The sequence below is a fragment of the Balaenoptera borealis genome, assembly GCF_965194805.1.
Source record: "Balaenoptera borealis genome assembly, chromosome: 13".
In the NCBI taxonomy this organism is placed as follows: Eukaryota; Metazoa; Chordata; class Mammalia; order Artiodactyla; family Balaenopteridae; genus Balaenoptera; species Balaenoptera borealis.
This window is the reverse complement of record NC_138870.1, coordinates 21,277,304-21,301,893: the sequence shown is the minus strand read 5'-3', so window position 1 is coordinate 21,301,893 and position 24,590 is coordinate 21,277,304. Positions and strand designations below refer to the sequence as shown.

The window sequence follows — 24,590 nt, the reverse complement described above, 5'->3', positions numbered from 1 at the left end:
AGGGCCTCAGTTTCTGCGTCTATAAAATAAGGATTGCACCAGGTGATTTCTAAAGTCTTTTTTGCCTGCATCAAATGGCTTTAGAGCTCAAAGACTGATTTCTACACTGCTTTAGCTACCCGGTGGTCCTTTCCAGCATCCCTTGTGAATTCCTCTGCAGACATGTGATGGGCAACCCATCATCCGTTACAAGGCTCAACATGTATATAAAGTGATGGTGGAAGGTTTGAATTTCTCACTGGATTCAGCTTCCTGGGTGCCAGAGGTGAGGAGGAGGGCGGATGTTGAGTACCAGAGGCATCCTTCTGTAAGGAGGCTTTGTGGCCGGCAGACCACACTGACTTCTGCAGACTGGTCATAATGCCAGCCCTCGCCACGGTTGGGAGTGTCTGCGGTCATTCTCAGAGTAGACCAGTGTCTGGGCCTTGGGTCTGTGAGTCACCCGTGAAGTGTTATTTTGGGTTTTTTGGATTTCTTTTTTTCCTTCTTTTTTTTTTTTTTTAACTTATTTATTTTATTTATTTATTTTTGGCTGCATTGGGTCTTCGTTGCTGTGTGCAGGCTTTCTCTAGTTGCGGCAAGCGGGGGCTACTCTTTGTTGCGGTGCGCAGCTTTCTCATTGCCGTGGCTTCTCTTGTTGCAGAGCACGGGCTCTAGGCTTGCGGGCTCAGTAGTTGTGACTTGCAGGCTCTAGAGCGCAGGCTCAGTCGTTGTGGCGCACGGGCTTAGTTGCTCTGCGGCATGTGGGATCTTCCCGGACCAGGGCTCGAACCCGTGTCCCCTACATTGGCAGGCGGATTCTTAACCACTGCACCACCAAGGAAGCGCCTTCTTTCTTTATTATTTCTTTGTTAGCCATATACATGCCTGAGCCCATTACGTCTGAACCTCAGAGGGTGAAGTCAACATCTCCATATTTGATGTGGATAGTTCACCAGGCTTGAAAATCACTCTGGGTAGACTTGTCGAAGGCCAGTGTGGGAGCAGTGATGGCCTGAGTGGGCACGCACACCTCTTAGGGCTGGATTTCTCCACAGTATTCATAGAAGGTTCGGTAATGCCCAGTGTTTCTGAGTAAGGGTCTATCTACATTATCCTAATTACTAACCAGCTTTAATCCACTAAGGTAAATTTTGACTTTGGAATGTTCCTCTTAAGAGTATTTTATAACTCTTACTGTTTGTTAGTGGGAAGCCATCTCATTTTTCACAGGTGAAGGGTAAATTGAAGATGGTAGGATGACTGATTTCCTTTCTTGTTCCTTTTTTTTTTTTTAAACATGAGGATCCACCTGAAGTATGAGTTGATTTGGAAAATTTGACAATGCAGAACGGTGACCTCCTTTTCATGTTTATTACCAGCAAAATTGCAAGAAACTTTTTTTTTTTTTAATGGCTGTTGATAAAAGGCATGGCTAATAAAGTTTGAAACTATTCCAATTTCTAATTGACAGAGGAAGAACTGGCAACTCCTCCGCTAGATGGCATCATTCTTCCAGGAGTGACGAGGCAGAGCATCCTGGACCTGGCACACAATTGGGTGGGTGCCTTTGACATGAACCACTTTTATAAGCATGGAACAAAAAGTAATCAAAATAAGTCCAGCTTAGTGTTGAAATAATATCCTGTAGTTCCAACCAGTGCTGTCTAATCTTTAAATCTTAACTTGAGTGAAAAGAACTCTTCTAGAAGGACTGTCTTGGCGAGACTATCAAGTAAGTATTGTTTGTAGGGAGGGCAGGCAGAAACTAGTTTAGCAGGTCATCCTAGTGAAGAAGTATTCTAGTATTAGTCTCAAGCTTTATACCAGGTGTCTCCTACCGACTCATCTGGCTTATCCTACGAGCGCTTCCTTTTCGCCAGCCTTTAACTTTTCAAGTTGGAGTGTGTTGTTTCCAAATGGCAGTGGTACGTAGTCCTTCCCTTCCTCTATTTATTCCTGTGTAACCATGCTAGAAGTTAAAGAATTTTACTGACGTATAAATGCTTACTAACATGACATTATTAGTTTTGCTGCCTTCTTTCTCCCTCCTTCCTGCCCCCTGTCCTCCCAATTTCACATACATGCTTATTTTAAAATCTAAACATTCAAGCAAATGTAAAGTTGTTTTCGGTAGCCTTTCTGATTCAAGTGACACAGCCATGTGTGTTAAACCATTTGGTATTGGAAATGACTTAGCATATTCAAGATGAATGTTGAATGAGTTGATTAATCTGGCAAAGGTTCCTGGATGGGACTTTTGACCCATGTATTGAAATGGTCTCCAAGGGACAAAAAAAGGCTTTGAGCAGACTGTGGTCAAACAGTGCTAATAGGACAAATGTTTAGAAACACACACATCTACGAGAGTACAGTTTCTCTGGAAAAGGCTTTGGAAATAGAGAAAATGTGCTATAAATAATTCTACAAAACCCTGAAGTAGACAAGACCCAACTGCCACATGCTGGCTGGCACATTGGGCATGACATTTACAAACTGTTGGTATAATTTCAAACAGCTTGCCCTGTCCTAATTGTGTTTTCAATTGGAAAGATGTATTTTCCAAGCTCAGTAATTTTTGTTTTATTAAAGAGAAAAATCAACCAAGTACAGAAGGTTTGATGAGAAGTTCCAAGTGGAAATTCCCCCACGCTAATGATTTGCTAGCATGAAAAATAGGTTATTATGAAGGAAGTTTCTTCCTGACTCCTTAGCTATAATTTATTTTTAAAACTGTGAGACATAAATGCCAAGAGGCATGCGGGGGGTTACCACTATTTGCCAGATAGGGGAAATTGTCCAAAAATAAGTGAGGGTAAGCAGAGTAAAAAGAATTCTGTTTATGTACAAGAGATTTTTTTTCTTTTCTTTTCTTTTCCACAACGCAGAACTCAGCTTGTTCTCACCTGGCTGATTTTCTGGAATTTATTTATTTATTTATTTACCTTTGTACAACTTAATTGCAATTGCAGACTGAGATAGGTTGAAACTTACAAAAAGCCATATTTCTGTTGCAGGCATATTTCCCTACCCTTCCAAATATACTTACAGCATGATGCATTCTTCTTCTAATGTTTTGAACCTTGCCAAGGTCTGTGATTTCCATTTTTATCTGTTGTGGATTTGTAGATTTTAAAAAATACTCTCATCTTATTAAAAAAAATGTATTCATTCTTTGTTGCCCTTAATTCAAATAGCCTCCTGACAAGCTTTGAACTTTAACCACTAACACAGGAGAATGAGAGTTAAACAGATTGAGTATTAAACAGATAGTTTAAACATAGCTTAAAAGCATCAGATTTTTTTTTCCCACTTCCTATCCTTGAGCAAATAAATAGTTTAGCTTTCTATGATGAAACTCAACCTAATACAGCATCAGAGAGAAGGAAGAGGATTGCTGCTATAAAGTTGACTGAATTTTCTTTAGGAAGAAAAAATATACAATGTAATTTCTCAAATAAAGTCCAAATACACTATCTATGTTTTAAAGTAATGAAATGTTTCAGATATTTAAATTCAGTCTCTGTTTCTACTCCATGAAAGAAACAGTAGAAAGAGGACCAAATTTGGAGCCAGACCTGAGTTCAAATCCAGTTTCTGCCATTTACTAGCTGTCCGGCCTTCGGGGTGTCACTCAGCCTCCTTGAACTTTAATTTCCTCATCTGTAAAATGGGGATGATAATACCCACCTTAAAAATTAGAGAACGTGGCGTGTGGTGGATGCTCAGTAAATGGTAGCTATAATTATTAATATTGGATAATATATTTTCTCTTATGATAAATAGGGTTTAGAATACATATTAAGTAGCACTTGGGGTGCATCAGCTTGTGAGACTTAGGCCATGATAACAAATAAAAGGCAGAAAAGCAGGCATGTATTAAAACATACCATGTACTCTATCATGCTGATCTTATATTTTATATTCTGCTCATCTCATTTAAAGATGCTGTGACCTTGGAGTAGGTTGCTTAGCACCTCAGTGTGTTTCTCAATAAGATGGTGTCGATCTCTCCAGCTTTCCCTCTAAGGACAATTATGACATTATCTGAGTTCAGTCAGAATGTAAAGTAGAATGGTCCATACCACAGGGCATTTTTTGTATGCCTTTTCCTTAAAAATAGATTTATTTTTATTTCTATTCCAAACAGGGAGAATTTAAGGTGTCAGAGAGGTACCTCACCATGGACGACCTGACCACAGCCGTGGAGGAGAACCGCGTGAGGGAGATGTTTGGTTCTGGTACCGCCTGTGTTGTTTGCCCAGTTTCGAATATACTGTACAAGGGTGAGGTAAGACACTGTTTCTTCACTTCCTATCATTTTCAAACATTTGCCTATAATTTATTTCTTTAAATATGTGGACAAAGTGCTAGTTGGACCCAGGATGCAAAGGATTTTTTAAATAACTTGGTGTTCTGTTAACTGTGGCAGTTTGTCCCGATGAACTTGTGTTAGCAAATGACTTACTCATCTTTCCAGTGGTTCGTTATCATACCTGCCTTACATCAGTTTAGGGATTGGAGATGTACCAATAGACTTACACTCATTTCTTTCTATCATCTCACTAAGGAAGGTTTTACAAGTAGGTGAAATTTCAGTCTCTGGTTTCCAAAAGTACTTCTAAACTACTGGAGTAGGAATAGCAAATTATTAAAGAAAACTCATTTGAATGATCAACTCCTACATTTTTCATCTTCATCATCATCATCATCATCATCATTAATTAGACCACTTCATAAAAAATTTTCATTTGGCAAACCTGATGCATTTACTAAAATCTTTCAGAAGGAATTCAAGCATTTAGTTTGAAGAAATTTCCTCCTAGTAAATTAATCTTGTTTATATGTGCTGTACATCCATTTTCTTGTTAGTTTTTTTACTTTCCTCTTTACAACACAGCTCCAATACTTATGGTTAACATCATCATCTAACTTCATAATTCAGAGGCATGTGGGCATTATTTTTATAATGTGAATTGGCTTAAATTGCTCATAATAAATACAAATTCTGTTGGTTTTTTTGGTTTTTGTTTGTTTGTTTTGTTTTTGTTTTTGGCTGCATTGGGTCTTCATTGTTGCACGTGGGCTTTCTCTTGTTGCGGCGAGTGGGTTCTCATTGCAGTGGCTTCTCTTGTTGCAGAGCTCGGGCTCTAGGCCCATGGGCTTCAGTAGTTGTGGCACGCGGGCTCAGTAGTTGTGGCTCATGGGCTCTAGAGCACAGGCTCAGTAGTTGTGGCGTATGGGCTTAGTTGCTCCGAGGCATGTGGGATCTTCCCAGACCAGGGCTCGAACCTGTGTCCCCTGCATTGGCAGGCGGATTCTTAACCACTGCGCCACCAGGGAAGTCCCTTCTATTGGTTTTTTTTGGGGGGGGGTTTTTTGACATTTTTATTGGAGTATAATTGCTTTACAGTGGTGTGTTAGTTTCTGCTTTAGAACAAAGTGAATCAGCTATACATATACATATATCCCCATATCTCTTCCCTCTTGTGTCTCCCTGCCTCCCACCCTTCTAGCTGGTCACAAAGCACCGAGCTGATCTCCCTGTGCTAGGCGACTGCTTCCCACTAGCTATCTATTTTACATTTGGTAGTGTATATATGTCCGTATATACACTACCACTCTCTCACTTTGTCCCAGCTTACGCTTCCCCCCTCCCCGTGTCCTCAGGTCCATTCTCTAGTAGGTCTGCGTCTTTATTCCCGTCTTGCCCCTAGGTTCTTCATGACCTTTTTTTTTTTTTTTTTTTTTTTTTAGATTCCATATATATGTGTTAGCATACAGTATTTGTTTTTCTCTTTCTGACTTACTTCACTCTGTAGAACAGACTCTAGGTCCATCCACCTAACTACAAATAACTCAATTTCGTTTCTTTTTATGGCTGAGTAATATTCCATTGTATATATGTGCCACATCTTCTTTATCCATTCATCTGTCAGTGGACACTTAGGTTGCATCCATGTCCTGGCTATTGTAAATAGTGTCTCGGTGAATATTGGGGTGCATGTGTCTTTTTGAATTATGGTTTTCTCAGGGTATATGCCCAGTAGTGGGATTGCTGTATCATAACGTAGCTCTATTCTTAGTTTTTTAAGGAACCTCCATACTGTTCTCCATAGTGGCGGTATCAGTTTACATTCCCACAAACAGTGCAAGAGGGTTCCCTTTTCTCCGCATCCTCTCCAGCATTTATTGTTTGTAGATTTTTTGATGATGGCCATTCTGACCGGTGTGAGGTGATATCTCATTGTAGTTTTGATTTGCTTTTCTCTAGTGATTAGTGATGTTGAGCATCCTTTCATGTGTTTGTTGGCCATCTGTATATCTTCTTTGGAGAAATGTCTATTTAGGTCTTCTGCCCATTTTTGGATTGGGTTGTTTGTCTTTTTGATGTGGAGCTGCATGAGCTACTTGTATATTTTGGAGATTAATCCTTTGTCAATTGCTTCGTTTGCAAATATTTTCTCCCATTCTGAGGTTGTCTTTTCATCTTGTTTATGGTTTCCTTTGCTGTGCAAAAGCTTTTAAGTTTCATTAGGTCCCATTTGTTTTATTTTTGTTTTTATTTCCATTTCTCTAGGAGGTGGGTCAAAAAGGATCTTGCTGTGATTTATGTCATAGAGTGTTCTGCCTATGTTTTCCTCTAAGAGTTTGATAGTGTCTGGCCTTACATTTATTTCTTTAATCCATTTTGAGTTTATTTTTGTGTATGGTGTTAGGGAGTGTTCTAATTTCATTCTTTTACATGTAGCTGTCCAGTTATCCCAGCACCACTTATTGAAGAGGCTGTCTTTTCTCTATTGTATATTCTTGCCTCCTTTATCAAAGATAAGGTGACCATATGTGTATAGGTTTATCTCTATTCTATTGGCTTTTAAATTCAACATTATAATTATTTTTTCCTCAGCTGGGTGGATTGATTTTTTCTTTTTCCTGCTAATTTTAATGGTGGTTGCTTCATTGCTTGAGATTTTCAAACTTGGCTCCTGACATAATTCCATCTACAGATTGATTTTTCAAGGGAGATGAATTATTCTATTATATGTGAATGCTTACACTGATTATAAAGCTACTGTTTCACATTTTACTATGGTAATATCTAGGTAATATATTATCAGTCCACTTTTTAAATGAACTAAAATTGTCATTAGGTCAGATTTTTAAAGTCCAATTATTACTTCTCCTCTAGAAGTAAGTTAATCAAGTTTAACACGTTTTTATGGTTTTGTTTTAGGGGGCCATTCAGAGCCAAAAGGTACATCGAATTATCCTATTATCCTAAAGGGCATAATAAGAAAAGTAAGAGTACGGACTCTCTACTAAAATCCAACTATCAAAAGCCTGCAAGCCAGCGAGGCATGAATGGGCATGACTCAAAGTATAAATTAGGGCACATAAAATCTGTGTGCCCTGAATTTAACCATGCTGTCCAACTTTGTGGAATTTGTGGCCCCTGGAAGGTTGGCTTAGAACAGACAGATTTGGCAGCCCCTTTTGTGAAGACATGGACTTGCTTCAATTTATGTCCCTGAAATGACTTGCTTTAATTTGCCGCACACTATCTTTTGAGGTCTCATTCCCTGCCAAGAGGGTTAGATGTGGAGGCTAATCATTCATCCTCGTAGATTCTCAGGATGCTGGAAGAGGTAGGGTTCTTTAAGTTTAGCCCCTATTCTAGGTACCCCTGCTTCTCATTGGTTCCTCAAATCAGCCTGAAGGCTGACATATAAACCAGTTGTGCCCTGACATCAGTTGGTAGGAAACGAACAACCTATCACTGGCTAGTTCATTTTTATTCAAATTCAGAATAGAAATGAGTCTTTGGCATAAGGAGCTAGCATCCACGAGGTTACCATAGTGCCATTCCTTATTTCAGTAAAATTGCTGAGTTTCTTACTTGTTGTTACTGTGTACATGAATATCCTCAAATGATTTCGTGTCTGGTTTTCTTTCATAGACTATACACATCCCAACTATGGAGAATGGGCCTAAGCTTGCAAGCCGCATCTTGGACAAATTGACTGATATTCAGGTAAGGGCTTCTATTTTTAAAATGCTGTCTTTTTTTCATTCAAAGACTAGAACCAAATCATACTTCAGTGGAGAGAAGAGAGTAATTGCTACCATCTGAGGTCAACAAATTAAATTTAAGGAAGATGTTCCCAATAGTATGTGTGGGCATGAGCAAAGCAGAAATGAGAAAAAAGATACACAGTTTAAAAAAAACAAAAAAAAAACGGAAGGAAAGAAGGGGGTAAAATATATATATATATATAGTCAGGGACTCAATTACTTAACATTTTTAAAAAGTATATAAATTTTGATAACACTTAAAAATCTCATGAAAAGTGTAACAGACTTCTTACAAAAGAAAAGACTTTAAAGTAGAAGAAAGCACAGAAAAAAACTAATATTACCTGTGATTACATCACAGATAAAATCAGTTAACTTTTGATATCTCAACTTTCAGTATTTTGTAAGCACTCATGTATTTTTAGATAGATATTTTTCTGACAGTGGGATCATACATAATTTTGTTAACCTGCTTTTTTTCAATTAATAAATCATTTGCTTTTTCATATCAGTAAATTTTAAAATTCTACGTATAAAGTTTAATTAAATTCCACTATGTTGATATACCATAATTTTTAAAGAAATCTTATTATTGAACATTTAAGTTGTTGGAAATTCTTTCACTATTATAAACAGTGCATCCTTGATTTTTTCCTTAGGATAAATTCCTGGGATTGTAATTATCAGGTCAAAGAGTGCGCACACCTATTTTTTAATACCGCTAACTTTGTTTTGCCTGTTTTTTCTGAGCAACAATCTACGGTAATGTCATCAGGCAGTTAAGCGTCTTTCTAGGTAGACATATCATATACCAGGTAAACCTGGGTCACCTATAAAAGATATTGTTCTAAAGTTTGCTGAGCCCAGATGCCATCGTTGCCAGTCAGTGAAAATACCCACGGGAGCTGAGATTCATATTGAAATGTGAAATAAAGTTTGATAGATTGGGTGACATCAAATGGTATGGGGTCTTAAAAAGTAAGCAAAAATGTAAAGTTGGTTGGGAAAGCAGTAGGTCCCTACAGAGGACTTTGGATGAAAATGCTGTTTTTTGAAGACTTAGCAACTTTTATGCAAAATGTATAGCATTAAAAGAAAATTATTGTGCTTTTAGAACCAATGAGTTGTCTTATACTCTTCAATAGAAGTGTTCTATAGGAATTTTCTGTAAGCTAAATAAAGGAGTATCTTAACATTGAAGACTTAAAATTTATTCAGAGTTGGTTTCTACATAGAAACAATCCAAAGTAATTCGAAGAAATTTAATAAAAATTTCTGCATGGATGGTTCATGTATTTTTATTTTTAGAGTTGTCTGGGTAAATCTGATGAAAGTAGATAAGTTATTAGTGTTTTGCTCAATAAAAAACATAAACAGAACAAAAAATTATATAATTGGCTAGATTGTGAAAGCCTTTATCCAAAACAGAAGTTGAAAGATTTTTTAAGAGGGGAAGAAGTGTGGCTATAGTGATAAGGAAAGATTACTTTGGAGAATTTTCTTGAACATATTGTACAGAAAAGCATGTTTCAGTCTATAGTCTATAGTTTTTGTTAATACACAAAACAGGAGATTTCAGGATTACTTCTTAGAAATTATATGAAATAAGAAAATTTAAACTTACTGGATTTGGTTGTAATGTATTAAAAGAAAAGGAAAAGTAGTCAAAGAGGCTGAGGGAAAAATTAAACTCTATTAAATAGGAATTAGAAGAAAAAGCTAAGTAGAGGTGTTGAGCTGATATAATCATGAAGCTTTGGAAGGCAAAAGCAGAAATGTGTGTCATCCCCATTGAGATGGTGACAACATATATGCCCCAGAACCCTAAAGTATGAGTAAAGGAAGCCCAAAGACAATTTTGTGGCGAGATGCAAAGTCATTACAAGAGGTCTCAGAAAGAGCATTTTTAAAAGTAAGATTACAGAAGCCAGGAATGTAGGTGACGGAAGTGAATGTTTTTGATTCATTCATTCAACAGATACATAGTATTGAGCACAAACTGTGTGCCAGAGGCAGTTCCAGGTGCTGGTGGTAGAGTAGTGGAAAAAGTGACCGAAAAACTGGAGAGGTCAAAGCACACTGATATAGACGAAAGACAAATTTATTCAGTTTAAATGTGAGACCATATCAAAAGGTTTAAAAATAAAAGTTATATATGAAGCAGAAAATGAGAAGAAATAGACCATTTTTCTCTTACCTGTGTATATGCTCTATATAACTTGGTGCTTGTGGCCAAGAAGTTAATAGTCTAGGTAGTAAAGTATAAATGGTAGTAACACTAAAAACTAATGATACGTTCAGAGCTCCATACTGAACAAAGAAACAAGGGGATACATGAGATAATACAAGGATTCTGAATTAAACTACAAACCAGAAGCACCAAATCTGCTCCAAATTGTTAAGTAACAAAGGACCATCCATTTGGAATCTAAGACCACCTCTTTCTTCTTCAATTATTTTGTGCCTGTGGGCATGGAACCTACAGTTTCGAAATTACTCTTACAAGCTGGCAAATTGGTGCTGTCAGCCAAGCTACTAAATTGTCTGTTTCTCTCCAAGAAAAATAATTGAAGTATAATTATTGAGGAAAAAGCGTAGAATTGCATCATGTTTTACATTTGATCTCTTTGACATTGCATGGAAACGTGATGTTTCCTCCAAAGTGCTCTGGTGAATTGAAGAAGACAGCAACAACAACCAAAAAACCTCAAGGTTCCTACAATGTGACCTAGGGGGAAAATACCTTCTTAACCACAGATCAGATTTTTATTTAACTTGTGTACTTCTGTATACAAGTAAGAATCTCTGAGGTTGAGTGTTCATCCCATTTGGCTAATTATCCACATAGTTCCCTGGGTCTTAGGTTGCCCTACAAATTCCTCTTAGAACGGGGACATTTCAGATGACAGGATTTTTTTGTTTTTGTTTTTGTTTTAAATAAGTTTGATGGTTTATTTTTGGTTGTTTTGGGTCTTCGTTGCTGCGCATGAGCTTTCTCTAGTTGCAGCGAGTGGGGGGCTACTCTTCGTTGTGGTGCACAGGCTTCTCATTGCGGTGGCTTCTCATGGAGCACGGGCTCTAGGCGCGGGGGTTTCAGTAGTTGTGGCACGTGGGCTCAGTAGTTGTGGCGCGCGGGCTCTAGAGCGCAGGCTCAGTAGTTGTGGCACACGGGCCTAGTTGCTCCACGGCATGTGGGATCTTCCCGGACCAGGGCTCGAACCTGTGTCCCCTGCATTGGCAGGCAGATTCTTAACCACTGCGCCACCAGGGAAGACTTGTTTTTCTTTTTATTTCTTCTTTTTTTTTTAACGCAACAAAGAAAAACACTTCTGTGTTCATACTTAACCAAACTTGAACTTGGAGAACATCGCCACGTTGCCCATGTTTCCTCTCTCTCCCATTGCTCTTTGCTATTCCAGTTACCATCATATTCACCTTTGCCGCTGCCATTTGGGGTCTTCTCTGTCGTCCAATATGCTCTGCTCTCTGCTGCTTCCTTTCTGCCTTTCTGTATCTTCTACAGTTTTCCCACTTGATAAGGTGTTGGTTATCCTTCGAGTCACATCTCCTTTAGGAATCTTTTCAGTCTCTTGAACAGCGTCCCTTTCCCCCAGTACAAACACATATTCACCCACTTAAATGCTACTTCATCCTCCAGCTTCCACGGCCCCTGGGATGATCACATGTGACCTTTTTTTTTTTTAATGGGATGACATTTATTCCTTTTCCAAATGTTACAGTAAAACCAGGTGGAAGAGAATGGTTTTAGCAGTTAGAGAAAAAACAATTACAAATCTGGGGTTTGGCCATTAAGTTATTTACAACAATGGGAGGGGGAAAAAAAAAAGACAACAAGAAGTTGTTTCACATTACATACCTCCCCTCGACCTCAAAGCTTAATACTTGCTTACCAAGTCAAAAAAGAGACACAGTTGATTCACAAGCTGGAGGTTTGAACTTGAGTAAGACATTTATAAAAACCTAGACGGGCAGTGTCCTTCCCAGCCCAGGGGCCACTAGGCACAGCACGAGACTAAAAACTCAACAGGGGAAGGCTGGACACTCAGGGTTTGGGAGTGTAGCCACCCCTACATGGGGCTCAGGGATTTGGGGAGTAAACAACACCTACTTGGAAAAGAATTGGGGAAGAAAACCAGCAATTGCCTTTTGCACAGGTGGGGACAGGGAAGGAGGTAGGGACGGGGCGGGAGCATTTCACATCACTAACCTAACTTGGGAAACTGCAAGGGACCATCTTCAACCGGCCTTAAGGGGAAGACCAGATGGATGATGGGAGAATCCACAGGAGGGAGAAGAGGAGAGGGAACGTGGCGAGGGGGCAACAGCCCCTTCCTTTCTGGGCACCGGAAGGCAGCCAGGGCACCAGGTCCAGGCAGTGACCACAAGGACAGTGCAGTTTTCTGCAGCTTAGAGATCACCCACGTGCCCTCACCCAGCTACCCATTCTGCCCACCCGCTGGTGTAGGGCCCCCAGCGGTGGCTGGCTGTACGCCCGGGCCCTGCCTCTTCTGTGTCTCCTCCCTTGGAGGCAGCACCAGCCTCTCCCCTGTGGCCTGGGGCTCCTGGCTCTTGGTTGGCAGGTGGCGGCAGCCTTCCCTCCCTGGGCAGTGCCTTCCCCTCCGCAGGCACCGACCCCCCTGCTCCTGCCCTTCCTCTGTGGGTGACTAGGCAGACGGATCCCCTGCCCCCTCCCTCCGATTTCTCTTGAAGGCCAGGCCGCTCAATTTGAAAGGCTTCTTGAAAGAGAATTTCTTCTTCTTGGGGGTCTCCTTGGGCGGGACCTCCCGCTTGGCCTCAGCGCCCTGGCTAGGGGGTGCCGGCTCGATGGCATCGCCAGTGGCCCCCTCTGCCTCCTCTGTTCCGTTCACGGGGGGCGACTCCCCTTCACCTTTGGGGGATGAGTCTGCATGGCTTTTCGCGTGGCCGTCCTCCTGTCCGCTGACCTGAGCGGGGGAAGCGCCGGCTGCCTCCTTGGCGGTCACGTCGCCGCGGGGAGCCTAGGAGCTCTGGCTGCCTGTGAGCTGCCCCGGGCTCGCGCCGCAGTGGATCGTATCGATCGGTCGCGGGGGCCTGGCCGGTGAGGGATGGCGCCTGAGGGGGAGGGTTGGCGGGGGAGACCGAGCTGCAGCCCCGCTCCGCGCCAGGATGCCCCACGTATGACCTTTAAATTATGTTCTAATTAGTCACACACTTATCGTTGTTCTGTGGTTGTCTGAGGGTGGGCATTGTTTTATTCTCTTTTGGTAAACCTAGTATTAGGTACAGGGCCTGGGCCATAGTACATACTCACTAATGTTTCTTAAATAAAGGAATGAATGGGTGATTGACACACCAAGCAAGTACTAAAGAGTAAAAATGTGTTGCCTTTTGCATATTAACACATTCTGAGAAGAGATGGGAGGAAGGTCTTGAATAATGTCAAATTAGTTTTCAAAAAAACCTTCAGAGAATCTGATTTAGGTCTTTTCAAAGTGAGATACGCATCCAGACTGCTGTCAAGATCAGATAAAAGCTGGAACCCGGGTCTTAAATATCAGGGTAGCATGGTAGACTAACTAGCAGTGCTGCTATTACCATTTCTGAAAGTGGGAGGAGTGATTGCCAAGACCCAGAGGTGGACATCTTCAGTAGTTTAAAATAAGTGAAGCCGAATGGGGTAGAAGCAGGAGCTGTGTTGATTGCACGTCACCAGATAGAATTTCAAAAATCTGTTTTCCCACCAGTGGCTACAACTTTGTAAGAATAAATGACCATTAGTTGTTACTGTATTTTTCTTGTTTTCAGTGGAACAGCTTGATGACTTTCGTTCTGGAAGTTAAAGAGCCCCACCCCTTTTGTGTGCAGACTTGGTAAACATTCCAGATTGCCTTGATGGCTCAGTCCCTTGACCAGCTTCCCAGCCCCTCCTTGTTCCCTAATCCACACTTCTACCCTTGTTATGGGATCACAGAGCTTTGCATGGCCATCAAGGCGATTTAGAACCAGGATGGCAAAGTGCTACCTGGTGAGCAGCGCTGGTTATATTTTTATTGGCCTTGTGGAGAGTAAGTACCTGATGGGAAGATTCACCTTTTATGTTGCTAAGAATTTTCTGCTGAATGTAAAAAGTATTTTAGCAAAGGCCTTGTAAAATTTGCCGTACATGCATTGAATGCAAGTAATAAGCTTGTCATTAGTCATGTTTTAGTTCAGTGTTCTAATTGGAATTGATGAAAAGATAAAAATTCTGCGTATCACACTGAGCCTTCCACATGGGCTCAAAGGACCATCCTACAGGCTCGATTTGATTTGCTGCGTTGCAAACATTAAAGGTGTGGGACTGCCACTATGGTTGTGTTAACGAAACTGCCAGTGGTATAAGGACAGCCTGGCTCATGCAGATGAGTGCTTTCTTGCCCCTGCTTCTCTGGACACCTCTTGAGGAAAAATTTCTATCCCTGCTAAAATCTGTCATCTCTACTCTGAGTTATTTTGCCTTGGAAAATTAAATGACATTATCCATCATTGAAATGAAAGGTGATTGTTAGCCACCTAGGTCTAGATATTATGAATTACCTGTATTATCACATTTCTTGGATACATCTCAGAATGCTATGATTTTACATAAAAGCATAAATTATAGGATGAGAGAGATAAACCTTAACACATATTCTGCAGGTTCATAGAATTACACAGCCTATGACTGTCGTATTGAAAATTGATCTTGACTGTTTTTAAAACTAAAACAACTAATTGAAAGCAAATTCACTTTTAACTGGTGAGATTCAAGATGAAATTATAGTAGTCATGAATCATAAGTTTTGTAACAAGATCTGCTAAAATGTCAATATGCTGACACCCAATTATTATTAATGACTAAAGTGTCTGATGTATTAATAGGAATCCGCATAAGAAAAATAAAACATATATATTTTGCTCTTACCCCCAAGTTGTGTTGCCACCATCTTATAAATCAGGCAGAATTTGGGAATGTTTTATCCAGCGTTCATCATTAATCAACAGAGTCAACAGTGGGGGGCCACTGTCTTTAGGCAACCCTTTCTGATGTGGATTAAGCAAGTCACTTATAGTCATTGGGCTTCCTTCATTCTCCTTTTCATGTAAACCAGAAGGTTGTAGGTGGACCCATTCCTGGCTTCCAGTTTTTTTACCAATTTGATAGATTCTGTTCTCCGAGGTCTTTTTTTATTATTATTATTAATTAATTAATTAATTTGGTTGTGCTGGATCTTTAGTTGTTTTTATTATTTTTAAAAATTATTTTATTATTATTATTTTAATAATAATTATAATTAATTATTTTAATAACAATTATTAATAATGTTCAATTTCCAATTCAATTTTCAATTTCTTATTGAAAGTTCTTAATTATTTTATTAATTATTTAAATATTTAAAATATTTAATAATAAAAATTATTAATTATTATAATTATTTTAATAATAATTTATTGTTATTAATTAATTAATTAATTTGGTTGTGCTGGATCTTTAGTTGCGGCAGGCAGCTCCTTAGTTGCAGCTCTTGGGCTCCTTAGCTGTGGCATATGAAATGTTAGTCGCGACATACACGTGGGATCTAGTTCCCTGACCAGGGATCGAACCCAGGCCCCCTGCATTGGGTGCACGGAGTCTTAACCACTGCACCACCAGGGAAGTCCCCTCTGAGGTCTTCAAAGTTCTTTAAGAGGCACCCAGCACAAGGACATTGTGATGTAGAAGGAATAGCATTGCACAGAGGCAGAACTGGGCTGTGATTAAGAGCTTCCTAGAAGAGAACAGACTTGTGGTTGCCAAGGTGGGCAGTGGGGTGGGGGAGGGATGGATTGGGAGTTTGGGGTTAGCAAATGCAAACTATTATATGTAGAATGGATAAGCAACAAGGTCCTACTGTATAGCACAGGGAACTATATTCAATATCCTGTGATATACTGCTATATTTTAAATGGGTAATCAACAAGGACCTACTGTATAGCACAGGGAACTCTGCTCAATGTTATGGGGCAGCCTGGATGGGAGGAGAGTTTGGGGGAGAATGGATACATGTATATGTGGCCAAGTCCCTTTGCTGGGCACCTGAAACTATCACAACATTGTTAATCGGCTAAACTCCAATATAAAATAAAAAGTTAAAAAAAAAATCCCGTGATAAACCATAATGGAAAAGAAATATGAAAAAGAATATATATATGTATAATTGAATCATTTTGCTGTACCGCAGAAATTAACACAATATTGTAAATCAACTATACTTCAATAAAAATTTTTTTTAAAGAGTTTCCTTGAGCCTCAGTGTCCTTAAATGAGAAGCTGGGCTTAAAAGTTCATTGCTCTTCACACTTGATTTTTAAGCCATAGAAATTTTCTGCAAATGAAACCTTTCCTGGAATCCCACTATATAAAACCAGTAGAAGTGGAATTGCTCTGAAGTGAAATCCAGAGCCCCACTTATGTGGCTCATCCCCTGCGTGCTAGATGGTCATTAATGTTCTTTCCAGTTCAGGAATTCTGATGTTTGTGTTCATTTCAACTCAAGTTATATTAGTACTAAAGAGGTAATTCATGTGGAAGGGGACATGATCTGAGAAGCTAAATACAGAATGGCAATGAAAAGGCGTATGTAAGGGACCTATACCAGCTATAAACCTGAGCTCCACAATAATTATAAAATTTGTGATTCTTTCCAGGTATTTGTTTACACATAGTCTTATTTTCAATGTGAATATGCTTTTAATGTTCAAAACAGAAGTGAACCTTTTGTACAACGTTGGTTATGTCATGAAGTTTATTTATAAGCTATTCCTGCGCTGTGAGCTTTTACACTGAAACATGTTTTCTTGCTTTTGTTGTAGTACGGAAGAGAAGAGAGTGACTGGACAATCACAGTATCCTGAATGGAAAAGAACAGGCTATCATTTGTGTGCTCTTGGGACAGACTGTTGCATTTGAATTATGAGAAATTTCTTTGGCTATCTGTTTTTAGTTGTGCATAATGTAGTTTGTATTATCCGTGTTACCAGGGCGATTGTTTCCTCATGCCAGAGAAGATGAATTGCAATCATCCAGTGGTAGTTTATAAACTTGCTCCTAGAAGCTTACCTTACCTTCTCTAGAAAGATGAGAATGGAAGCCATCTAAGCGCAGAATTTTCCTCCATAACCTGAGTGCTTCCCTTGGTACTTCAATCAGATAAAAAAGTGTTTATTCTTTAGCATAAGTTACGTTCTGCTCCTCAACCAAGCGAGTGTTTTTTGTGTTTGAAAGCTGATCTGAGTAACTTTCATAGGTACCATTTCCTGCGACACATCTTCATCCTCAGAAGGTTTTTTTTTTTTTTTTTTAAATCAAGACTTTGAGAAACTGGATTTCCTCCCCTCATATTTCTTTCCAGGTCCCCTAAGTCCATCTTAGGGAAAATCTCTCCCTCCTTCCTGATGTCACGGTCTGCGCCAGGCTCTCCTGGTGCATCAGCAAGGCCCACCCCTGCCCTTTCCATATTGTGTTGTAATCAGCGGTCAGGCTTCACTACAAGACTGAGGGTCTTGTGCCTTATAGATCTTTGTATCCCCCTCCTGGCACATAACAAGGAATGAATGAACGAACATGTACCTTCTATAGAAGTGTACCTTCTTTGTTTCTATATTGTGAAATCTCTTTATTAGAATTTGTGATTGATTCTGACTTTGTATTTACCTCATATTGTCTTTATTTTCCATGGACTGCTAAGTCATTAGAGATGCTCAGAGTCATAGTTTGTTGGAGGAATGATTTCTTATTTGAAGACTGTCTTGGAATTAAAGTAATAGCTCTAGAGAGATTGTGATACCATATCAACCAAATGGAAATGATATATGTTACGTGTTAAACACATAAATGTTATGTTAAATACAGAATAAATCATATTTAGTTTTTTGATAGAAAGCAAAGAGGTATATACTCTGGTTTTTATACTCTGGTTTTATAGGTGCTCATTTCTGTTGGATGGGGATTGGATAAGCACATGGTTAGGGTACAGGGAGAGTGATTATAGATGATATTTTCCTTGTTTAGGAGCCATGAGTTAAATTGTATCCTGGTTTATTTAGGGGAAAGTCAAATCTTGATAGAAAACATTTACCCTTGGAAGGTCAACTCTCAGACATTATATTTTGGTTTCCTTTAGTCCTAATAACTTTCATCTTGCTGATCATATTTCATCCTCTTTTCAGAGCAAGGAAAAAAATTCTAAAAGTTTTGACGTGCTGGAAAATTTTCCTTAAGGCATTTAGCAACACATAGCAAATGGGGCTTTGATTCTTTTCCAAGACTTTTGGCCATAGAGTCTTTTTAGATAGGAACGGTAAAATGAAAATGAGGGAAGTATAAGATGAAAAGGAATGGTAAAAATATCTTTTAGGGGGCTTTTAATTGGCGATCTGAAGTCTTGGGAGAGTCTGTTCTTTTTAGGTAGGGCTGAAGTGCTTTAACTATCCTCTGCACAACTTTGTTCACCAAGTAGCATTCTAAGAGTATACATTTGCCTTGGCTAAATCCTGGGACCTCATTTTCAATATTGTAGTCTAGAAATGACTTAAGGTAATTCTAACCTGTCAAGTAGCCCATAATAGCCAGACTCAACATTCCTATGAGAAATGGAAATCATCTATTTGCCACAAATACATTTTATACTTTGCATCTCTGAATTTAGTATGGCAAGACATGTGCGTTGTAAGAGTTGGAGAACAATATGTCTTGACATTATGTCTGTGTGATTTATTTCATCAAACCTTAAGAGCATTTTAAGCCCTTTCTACCAGACTCTGAAGATGAAGGATGTACATTTAAGGAAACAAGGTCTCCTAAAACAGAGAACACAATCTGCCATTCTCGTTTAAGTAATAAGACAGGAAATTGACTTTGACACTAACTTGTTAAATAGATTTAAAGGGAACAACTGCACATCTTTTTTCCTTGTGCACTATTTGTTTAATTGCAGTGGATTAATACAGCAAGAGTGGCACATTATAACTAGGCAATTATCCATTCTTCAAGACTTAGTTATCGTAACACTAATTGATCATTTAAGGCATAAGATAGGCTAGCATTAGGAACATGTGAGACTAATCTGCTCAAAAAGATCAACAAATTAATATTGTTGCTGATATTTGCATAATTGGCTGCAATTAGTTAATGTTTAATTGGGTCGATCAAATGGGATTCAGCAATTCACATGTGCATGAATATAAACAGAACTGGTGGCACTTAAAATGACAATGATTAACTTATTTTGCGTGTTCTCTTCCTTCCACTTTTTTTTCAGTTTTTACATTTCAGACCAAGTTCATCAGCCTTTTTCAAAACACATCAGTAGAAACCAAGATTTTAAAATGAAGCTTTCAGGCATTAGACAAAACCTGAGCATTTCCTAAAGCTATTCGCTATTAGGAATTTTCTTTGTTACAGTCATTTATCAAGGATTCAACTCATGATACGCCAAAAGAAGAGTCCATTTCAGGGATGTGTATCGTGCTCCCCAGAACCTGCAGGACTGAATAAACTAGTAATACCTGATAAAACCTTTACTTTCAAAAGGACAGAGGAAAAGTAAAAGGGAAAGAGGAATAAATGACTGAGAAAACTTGTTAGGGAATCACTTTTTTTTCTACCTGGTAAACACCGTTTATTCTTTTCTCAAAAGATTGTCACGAGATTAAAAAAAAAAAGATCAGAGGTAGCAAGAAAGCGCAATGTCACATCGATTATATAACTTGGCAATGTCAGCCCTCCTGAAGATCTGGGAAGCCTACATTATACACCCTGGGTGAAAACTCTTCATCATATCTAGCTTTCCTGAAATCAGAGTACTCTGGGGCACTTAAAGGCAATTAATGAGTATATCTTGGTCAAAAGAATTGTAGGAACTTCTTATTAAAGCTTCGGTTTCAGCTCTGCTTTAGGGAGTTTGTGCTATAAAATTAGCTGCCAACATAAGCTTATTTATTTTCCCCATTCCCACTTAGTGCTCAATCACTGTATTTTTCCTTTTAAAGTTCCTTTTTAAAATTATATGTTCACTTTACCCTTATGATTGGGAAAAATCTATTTTAAGCAGGGAACGACAACATTCATTCGCTTTCAATGAGTGATATTTTCTAAAATATTTAGAGCAATAAACATTCATGAGCTGCACTAAAGCTTAGACAGGGGTTAGAGAAACATTGTAAGAGGGATCTTTGATTTCATGTCCTGATTCTAAATAGGATCAAAGAATTATTCCTTTAATGTGGATTTAGGATATGCAAAAACTTGTTATGAATAGTAATCCTGGTACATAATTTTAGTAGATGTTTATAACACCTATCACTTTGTTTTGCCACAAGTAGAATTTGTTCAGCTGTCTGTTTTCCAGATATCTCCTCACAAGAGGAGGCAGAGAGTACCACTCTTGCAATAAGCATTACTTATTAATTGACAAAGATCACAGAGATTATAATTAATTGGATCAGTTAACTTGATAAATGTTGATCGAGTACCCACAAATATGTGTCTAACACAACTCACAGTAGGGATTAGAAAGTTAGTTTTAGAAAATAAGTAGTATACAGACATTACCCTCATGGAGTTTATACTCTCCTACTTGAAGTTTTAGATATAAAAGTAATATTTAATACAGTTAGATGATAAGGAGACAAAGGTCAGAGCACATCTGTTATCGATGTGCTATCACGAAATCACAATAAACATTTTCATCTCATTTTTAAAAGAAATAATGTCCTTTTTTCCATTCCTTTCTTTCCTCTCGTGGGAAACTACTCAGTAGATTAGTATTTAAGGGTTCTTGGTGTGAATTACCTCCCGGTTTACTGTTTACTGCCAACCTGGTACATTTGTTAACTGCATTCCTTTGGAGCGATGTTAAGTTGTCATGGTACGTCTAACAAAAGAACACCTCAAATTACAGCATCCTTGCTGATCTTAAACTCAAAGTCAGGTATTATTGAAATAAACAAAATGTTCCTAGAGTGACTTTTTCTGGAAAATGTCAATTATGAATCAAACTGTTGAGACTGTTGACTTGAAAATGATGGATTACAGCTACTCAGAAAATAGCAGGTGGAAGACTAACTTTAATACTAAACAGGTTTTCACAGTTTGAGGTTTTAAAAGAAAGGCCATTTAAAGTATTGCAAAGAGATTCTTTTTTATCATTGCCAGAAAGTTCTTTTAAAAGTACAAAGGTAGAAGAAAGTGATTTATTTTCCATCTTCAGTATACATACCATAGTAAAAAATTTCTCAGATATTAATTTGAGGAAGTGATAAAGAAACATATCAATAGAATAGAAACATATCAAGTGTTTGGAGGTAAATAATTCCCTGGGATCAGATATATGTAAACATATTTGCTTTAGTGAATGATAAAGGCATGAAATTCAGTCTAAGCAAATGAGGTGGTCTTTAAAATCTGCTGGATACAAGTATTGAAGTTTTAAGTAATCTTTGTATACTTTCTGTCTGAAAGTATGTTTTGCATACCACATACCGATTAATAAGGTCTAAAACATGAGTTACATAATGTTCTACCTATGGAACCCACTGTTGGGATGGTAAAAATTGTGAGCTGTGATACGGGAATGAATTGAAATGTATTATCATTGACATGTATTTTCTCTACATGTCCACTGTCACAATGGCTAGGTTCCTTGTTACCCATCATTGAATGGAGACAATTGTAACTACAGAAGATGTCAGAGGAAGAACAAATGGTAGTAGAGAAAGAAAGGCAAAAAGTCGAACTTGCTTCTGTGCTGTCCAAGAGAACTCTTTCCTCATTCTGCCAGCCATCGGGATCTTCGGCTTTCAACATAGGTGCCAAGTACAAATAGTGCCAATTAGAAAGTGACTAAATATAGTGGCCAGCTTATCAGATAACCTTGAGATAATGATCTAACGGTCATGTTACATGGGAACTACTTTAGATTACTACCAATATGGTTAAGACTTTATAATTGCATAGTCTATAAGATCTATTATGTCATTTCTTCAACCATTTTATTTTAAGATCTGTGAAGCTTCTTGAGACTGAATAAAAGAATAAGTGGCAAGGAGTAGATTGTGACTTCTTTTTCCCCTTGGGAATACTATTTGCCACCATCCCCCTTTCCTTGGTGAAGGTTAACTGATTTGGAAATTAGTTGAATTATTATCATTTTGTTTTTAACTAAAATGTACAACACACTGCTATTTCCTCAAGTTAATTTCACAATGGTCATTAAAGTCATTCTCAAGGTCGAGAAAGGAATACAAATAACCTGCCTCAATTTCTACTTCACTGATAAGTGTTTGAAGAGTGTTGGTATTCAAGAATATGGCAGTAAGTAGATTTTGAATGAAATTTTAAAGATAAGCTGGCTAATATGTATGCACCTATAAATTCTGCAGATGGTCCCCTGTTGACGTAAAAGAATGCATGATCCCATAGTTAGCCAATAAATGGAGCCTAACCCCCTATGCTGAAGAATCTGTGCTTACTTGATATGGTGGCTGAGAGAAAAGTAGTGTGAGGAGGTAGTTTTTAAATCAGTTTATAGTTAGAAATGGGAGAATACCAGCTTAACTATGGAATTTTTAGAATGTGTTCTCTTGCATCTAAGTCTGATTGTAATGAAAAAGCCCCAGCCATTGCTTGTCTCAAATTTCTCTGGTTGTGTCGTGATTCTTGAGATTATCTTTAAGAATAATCAAGTAGAAAGAAATAAACATTTTATAAATAAGCCTTGGCTCTCATGAGCAATTGTTTAAAGATTATGTTAAAAGGATTTAAGCTCACTGAAAGCGTAATAATGGAAATGTGGAAAATATGGTGGGTAAAGGAAACTACCTCATTCTTCGAAGGCTTTGTAGAAGCACAATTAAGCATTCTAAAATGGCTTTGTTACATATGAACCATCTGGTGTGAAAGAACTGTATTTGTAATGTCTAAAGGACCTGGAATCATTGTATTTTGCTGGCAATAGACATATTCTTTATTGTTCACAGGTTCCTCATCAAATTATACACTGATTCTGTCATCAATAAAACAATTTCAAGGATTCCTGTTTGTGTAGTCTGTTGAAATCAGCATTGTTGAATGCATAAAATAATAATGCTTAATTACCGTTTGTTGTTCCAAGGTTTTTGGTCATGGGATGTAAATGTAGTGTGGTGTTTTTAAACCAAAATGACTTTGAGAGAGAGAAGGAATTAAGCACACCAGAAAGACCTGAAACCATACCCCTGGCTAGAGTCTAAATATGTCTCATATTTTCAAACATGTGGATAAGAAATTCAATGGGCATTTAAGAGTTGTCCTTTCCCCTGGTATGGATCCGTCTTTAGGAAAATTTAACTTTGTCTTTTGCATTTTGAGCAGAATAAGGGGAATGGATTACTTCTTCCCATTCACTGTCATGAATCTCACTGATGATACAACACACACCCATATGTGGCTTTAGAATAAAGTGAAAGGCATTCGATTTAAACTTAGTGAACATCAATGATGTGTCCTTTTCATCAAACAGCGATGTGTATAAATTGCTCTCATAAGCACATATCTTTGAGAGAATAAAGCCAGATGCAGTATCTCTGATGGTCACATATTTCATTCATTTTCTTGTGATTTGTCCCAACAATTGCAAGTGCAGCAAAACCTAAGGCTTCTCAAGGAGTTACTGTAAACTGAACTTAAAAGTGTCAAAGTGCTCAGTGACCCTCTTCTCCCAACCCTGTCAACCTGTGAAAATATTGGCCTTTATCAAGATCTTTATCAAGAAGTTACGTGCAGAGTTTGGAAGGTCCAGGTGAAGGTTATTAGTCAAGTTCTCTGACAGTGTCAATCCTCAAATCCCACAAGAGCGACAAAGATAGACCTGTCATTCCTGAGGGTGATGACATACATTCACTGGAGCTTATATGATTTATCAGATGAGACAGCAGTCTCCTTCAGGGTAGAAAGTGTCTCTTCTACATGGGTTTACTAACAGAAGCCCAAAAAAAACAAAAAACAAAAACGGGGAAGGGGGCAATTTTCAGCCTTTGTAATTATTTTTCTGTTACATTGATTCGATTTGATCTTAAGCATATTTTTTGAATCAAGAATTGATTCCACATACATGGCCTTTCATAGGTGCTTGACACCATCATATCTTTAGATGAAATGTTCTATGGTAGCCTGACACTATTTAAAATTGTGATGACTTGTAGAGTCACACTCCTGTAACCAACAAACCCACAGCCAACATGTAGACTCTTCTTCTGTGTGTGTAGAATCATCACTGGGCTTGTTCTCCAGCTATGTCTTTAGGCAGCAAGGATAGTTTTGATTGAAACCCATGGTTCATTCTCTCCAAAGGTCGTCATCAGGAAGTCAATAGGATTTTTGAAAAATTACAACCCTAAAGAGGTGGGTAGAGTGTAACACAAGAGCTTCACTTATGAAAACATTTTAGAGTTGCAAGATTCAGGCTGATTGTATCCTAAATGCAATATACCTATTTTTAAAC

At 38.4% G+C, this 24,590-nt stretch overlaps 1 protein-coding gene and 1 pseudogene across 9 annotated transcripts in view; one reads left to right on the top strand and one right to left on the bottom strand.

The window, feature by feature from the left end:
• The window catches only part of BCAT1 (branched chain amino acid transaminase 1), a 110,017-nt gene extending 86,876 nt beyond the window's left edge, over positions 1-23,141 (top strand). For all 8 annotated transcript variants that reach the window (XM_082351999.1, XM_082351996.1, XM_082351997.1 and 5 more), the window contains 4 exons: positions 1,454-1,539; positions 4,130-4,270; positions 7,937-8,011; positions 16,924-23,141. In XM_082351999.1, the coding sequence (XP_082208125.1) occupies positions 1,454-1,539; positions 4,130-4,270; positions 7,937-8,011; positions 16,924-16,965 (344 nt within the window). In that variant the 3' untranslated portion in view covers positions 16,966-23,141. The remainder of the gene's footprint in view (positions 1-1,453; positions 1,540-4,129; positions 4,271-7,936; positions 8,012-16,923) is intronic.
• Positions 8,060-14,246, bottom strand: LOC309609632 (MARCKS-related protein pseudogene; annotated as a pseudogene). Its single transcript has 2 exons — positions 14,216-14,246; positions 8,060-13,234 (listed from the first exon to the last, which is right to left on the bottom strand). The product of its transcript is annotated as an MARCKS-related protein pseudogene (transcript).
• Positions 23,142-24,590: the final 1,449 nt, after the last annotated feature.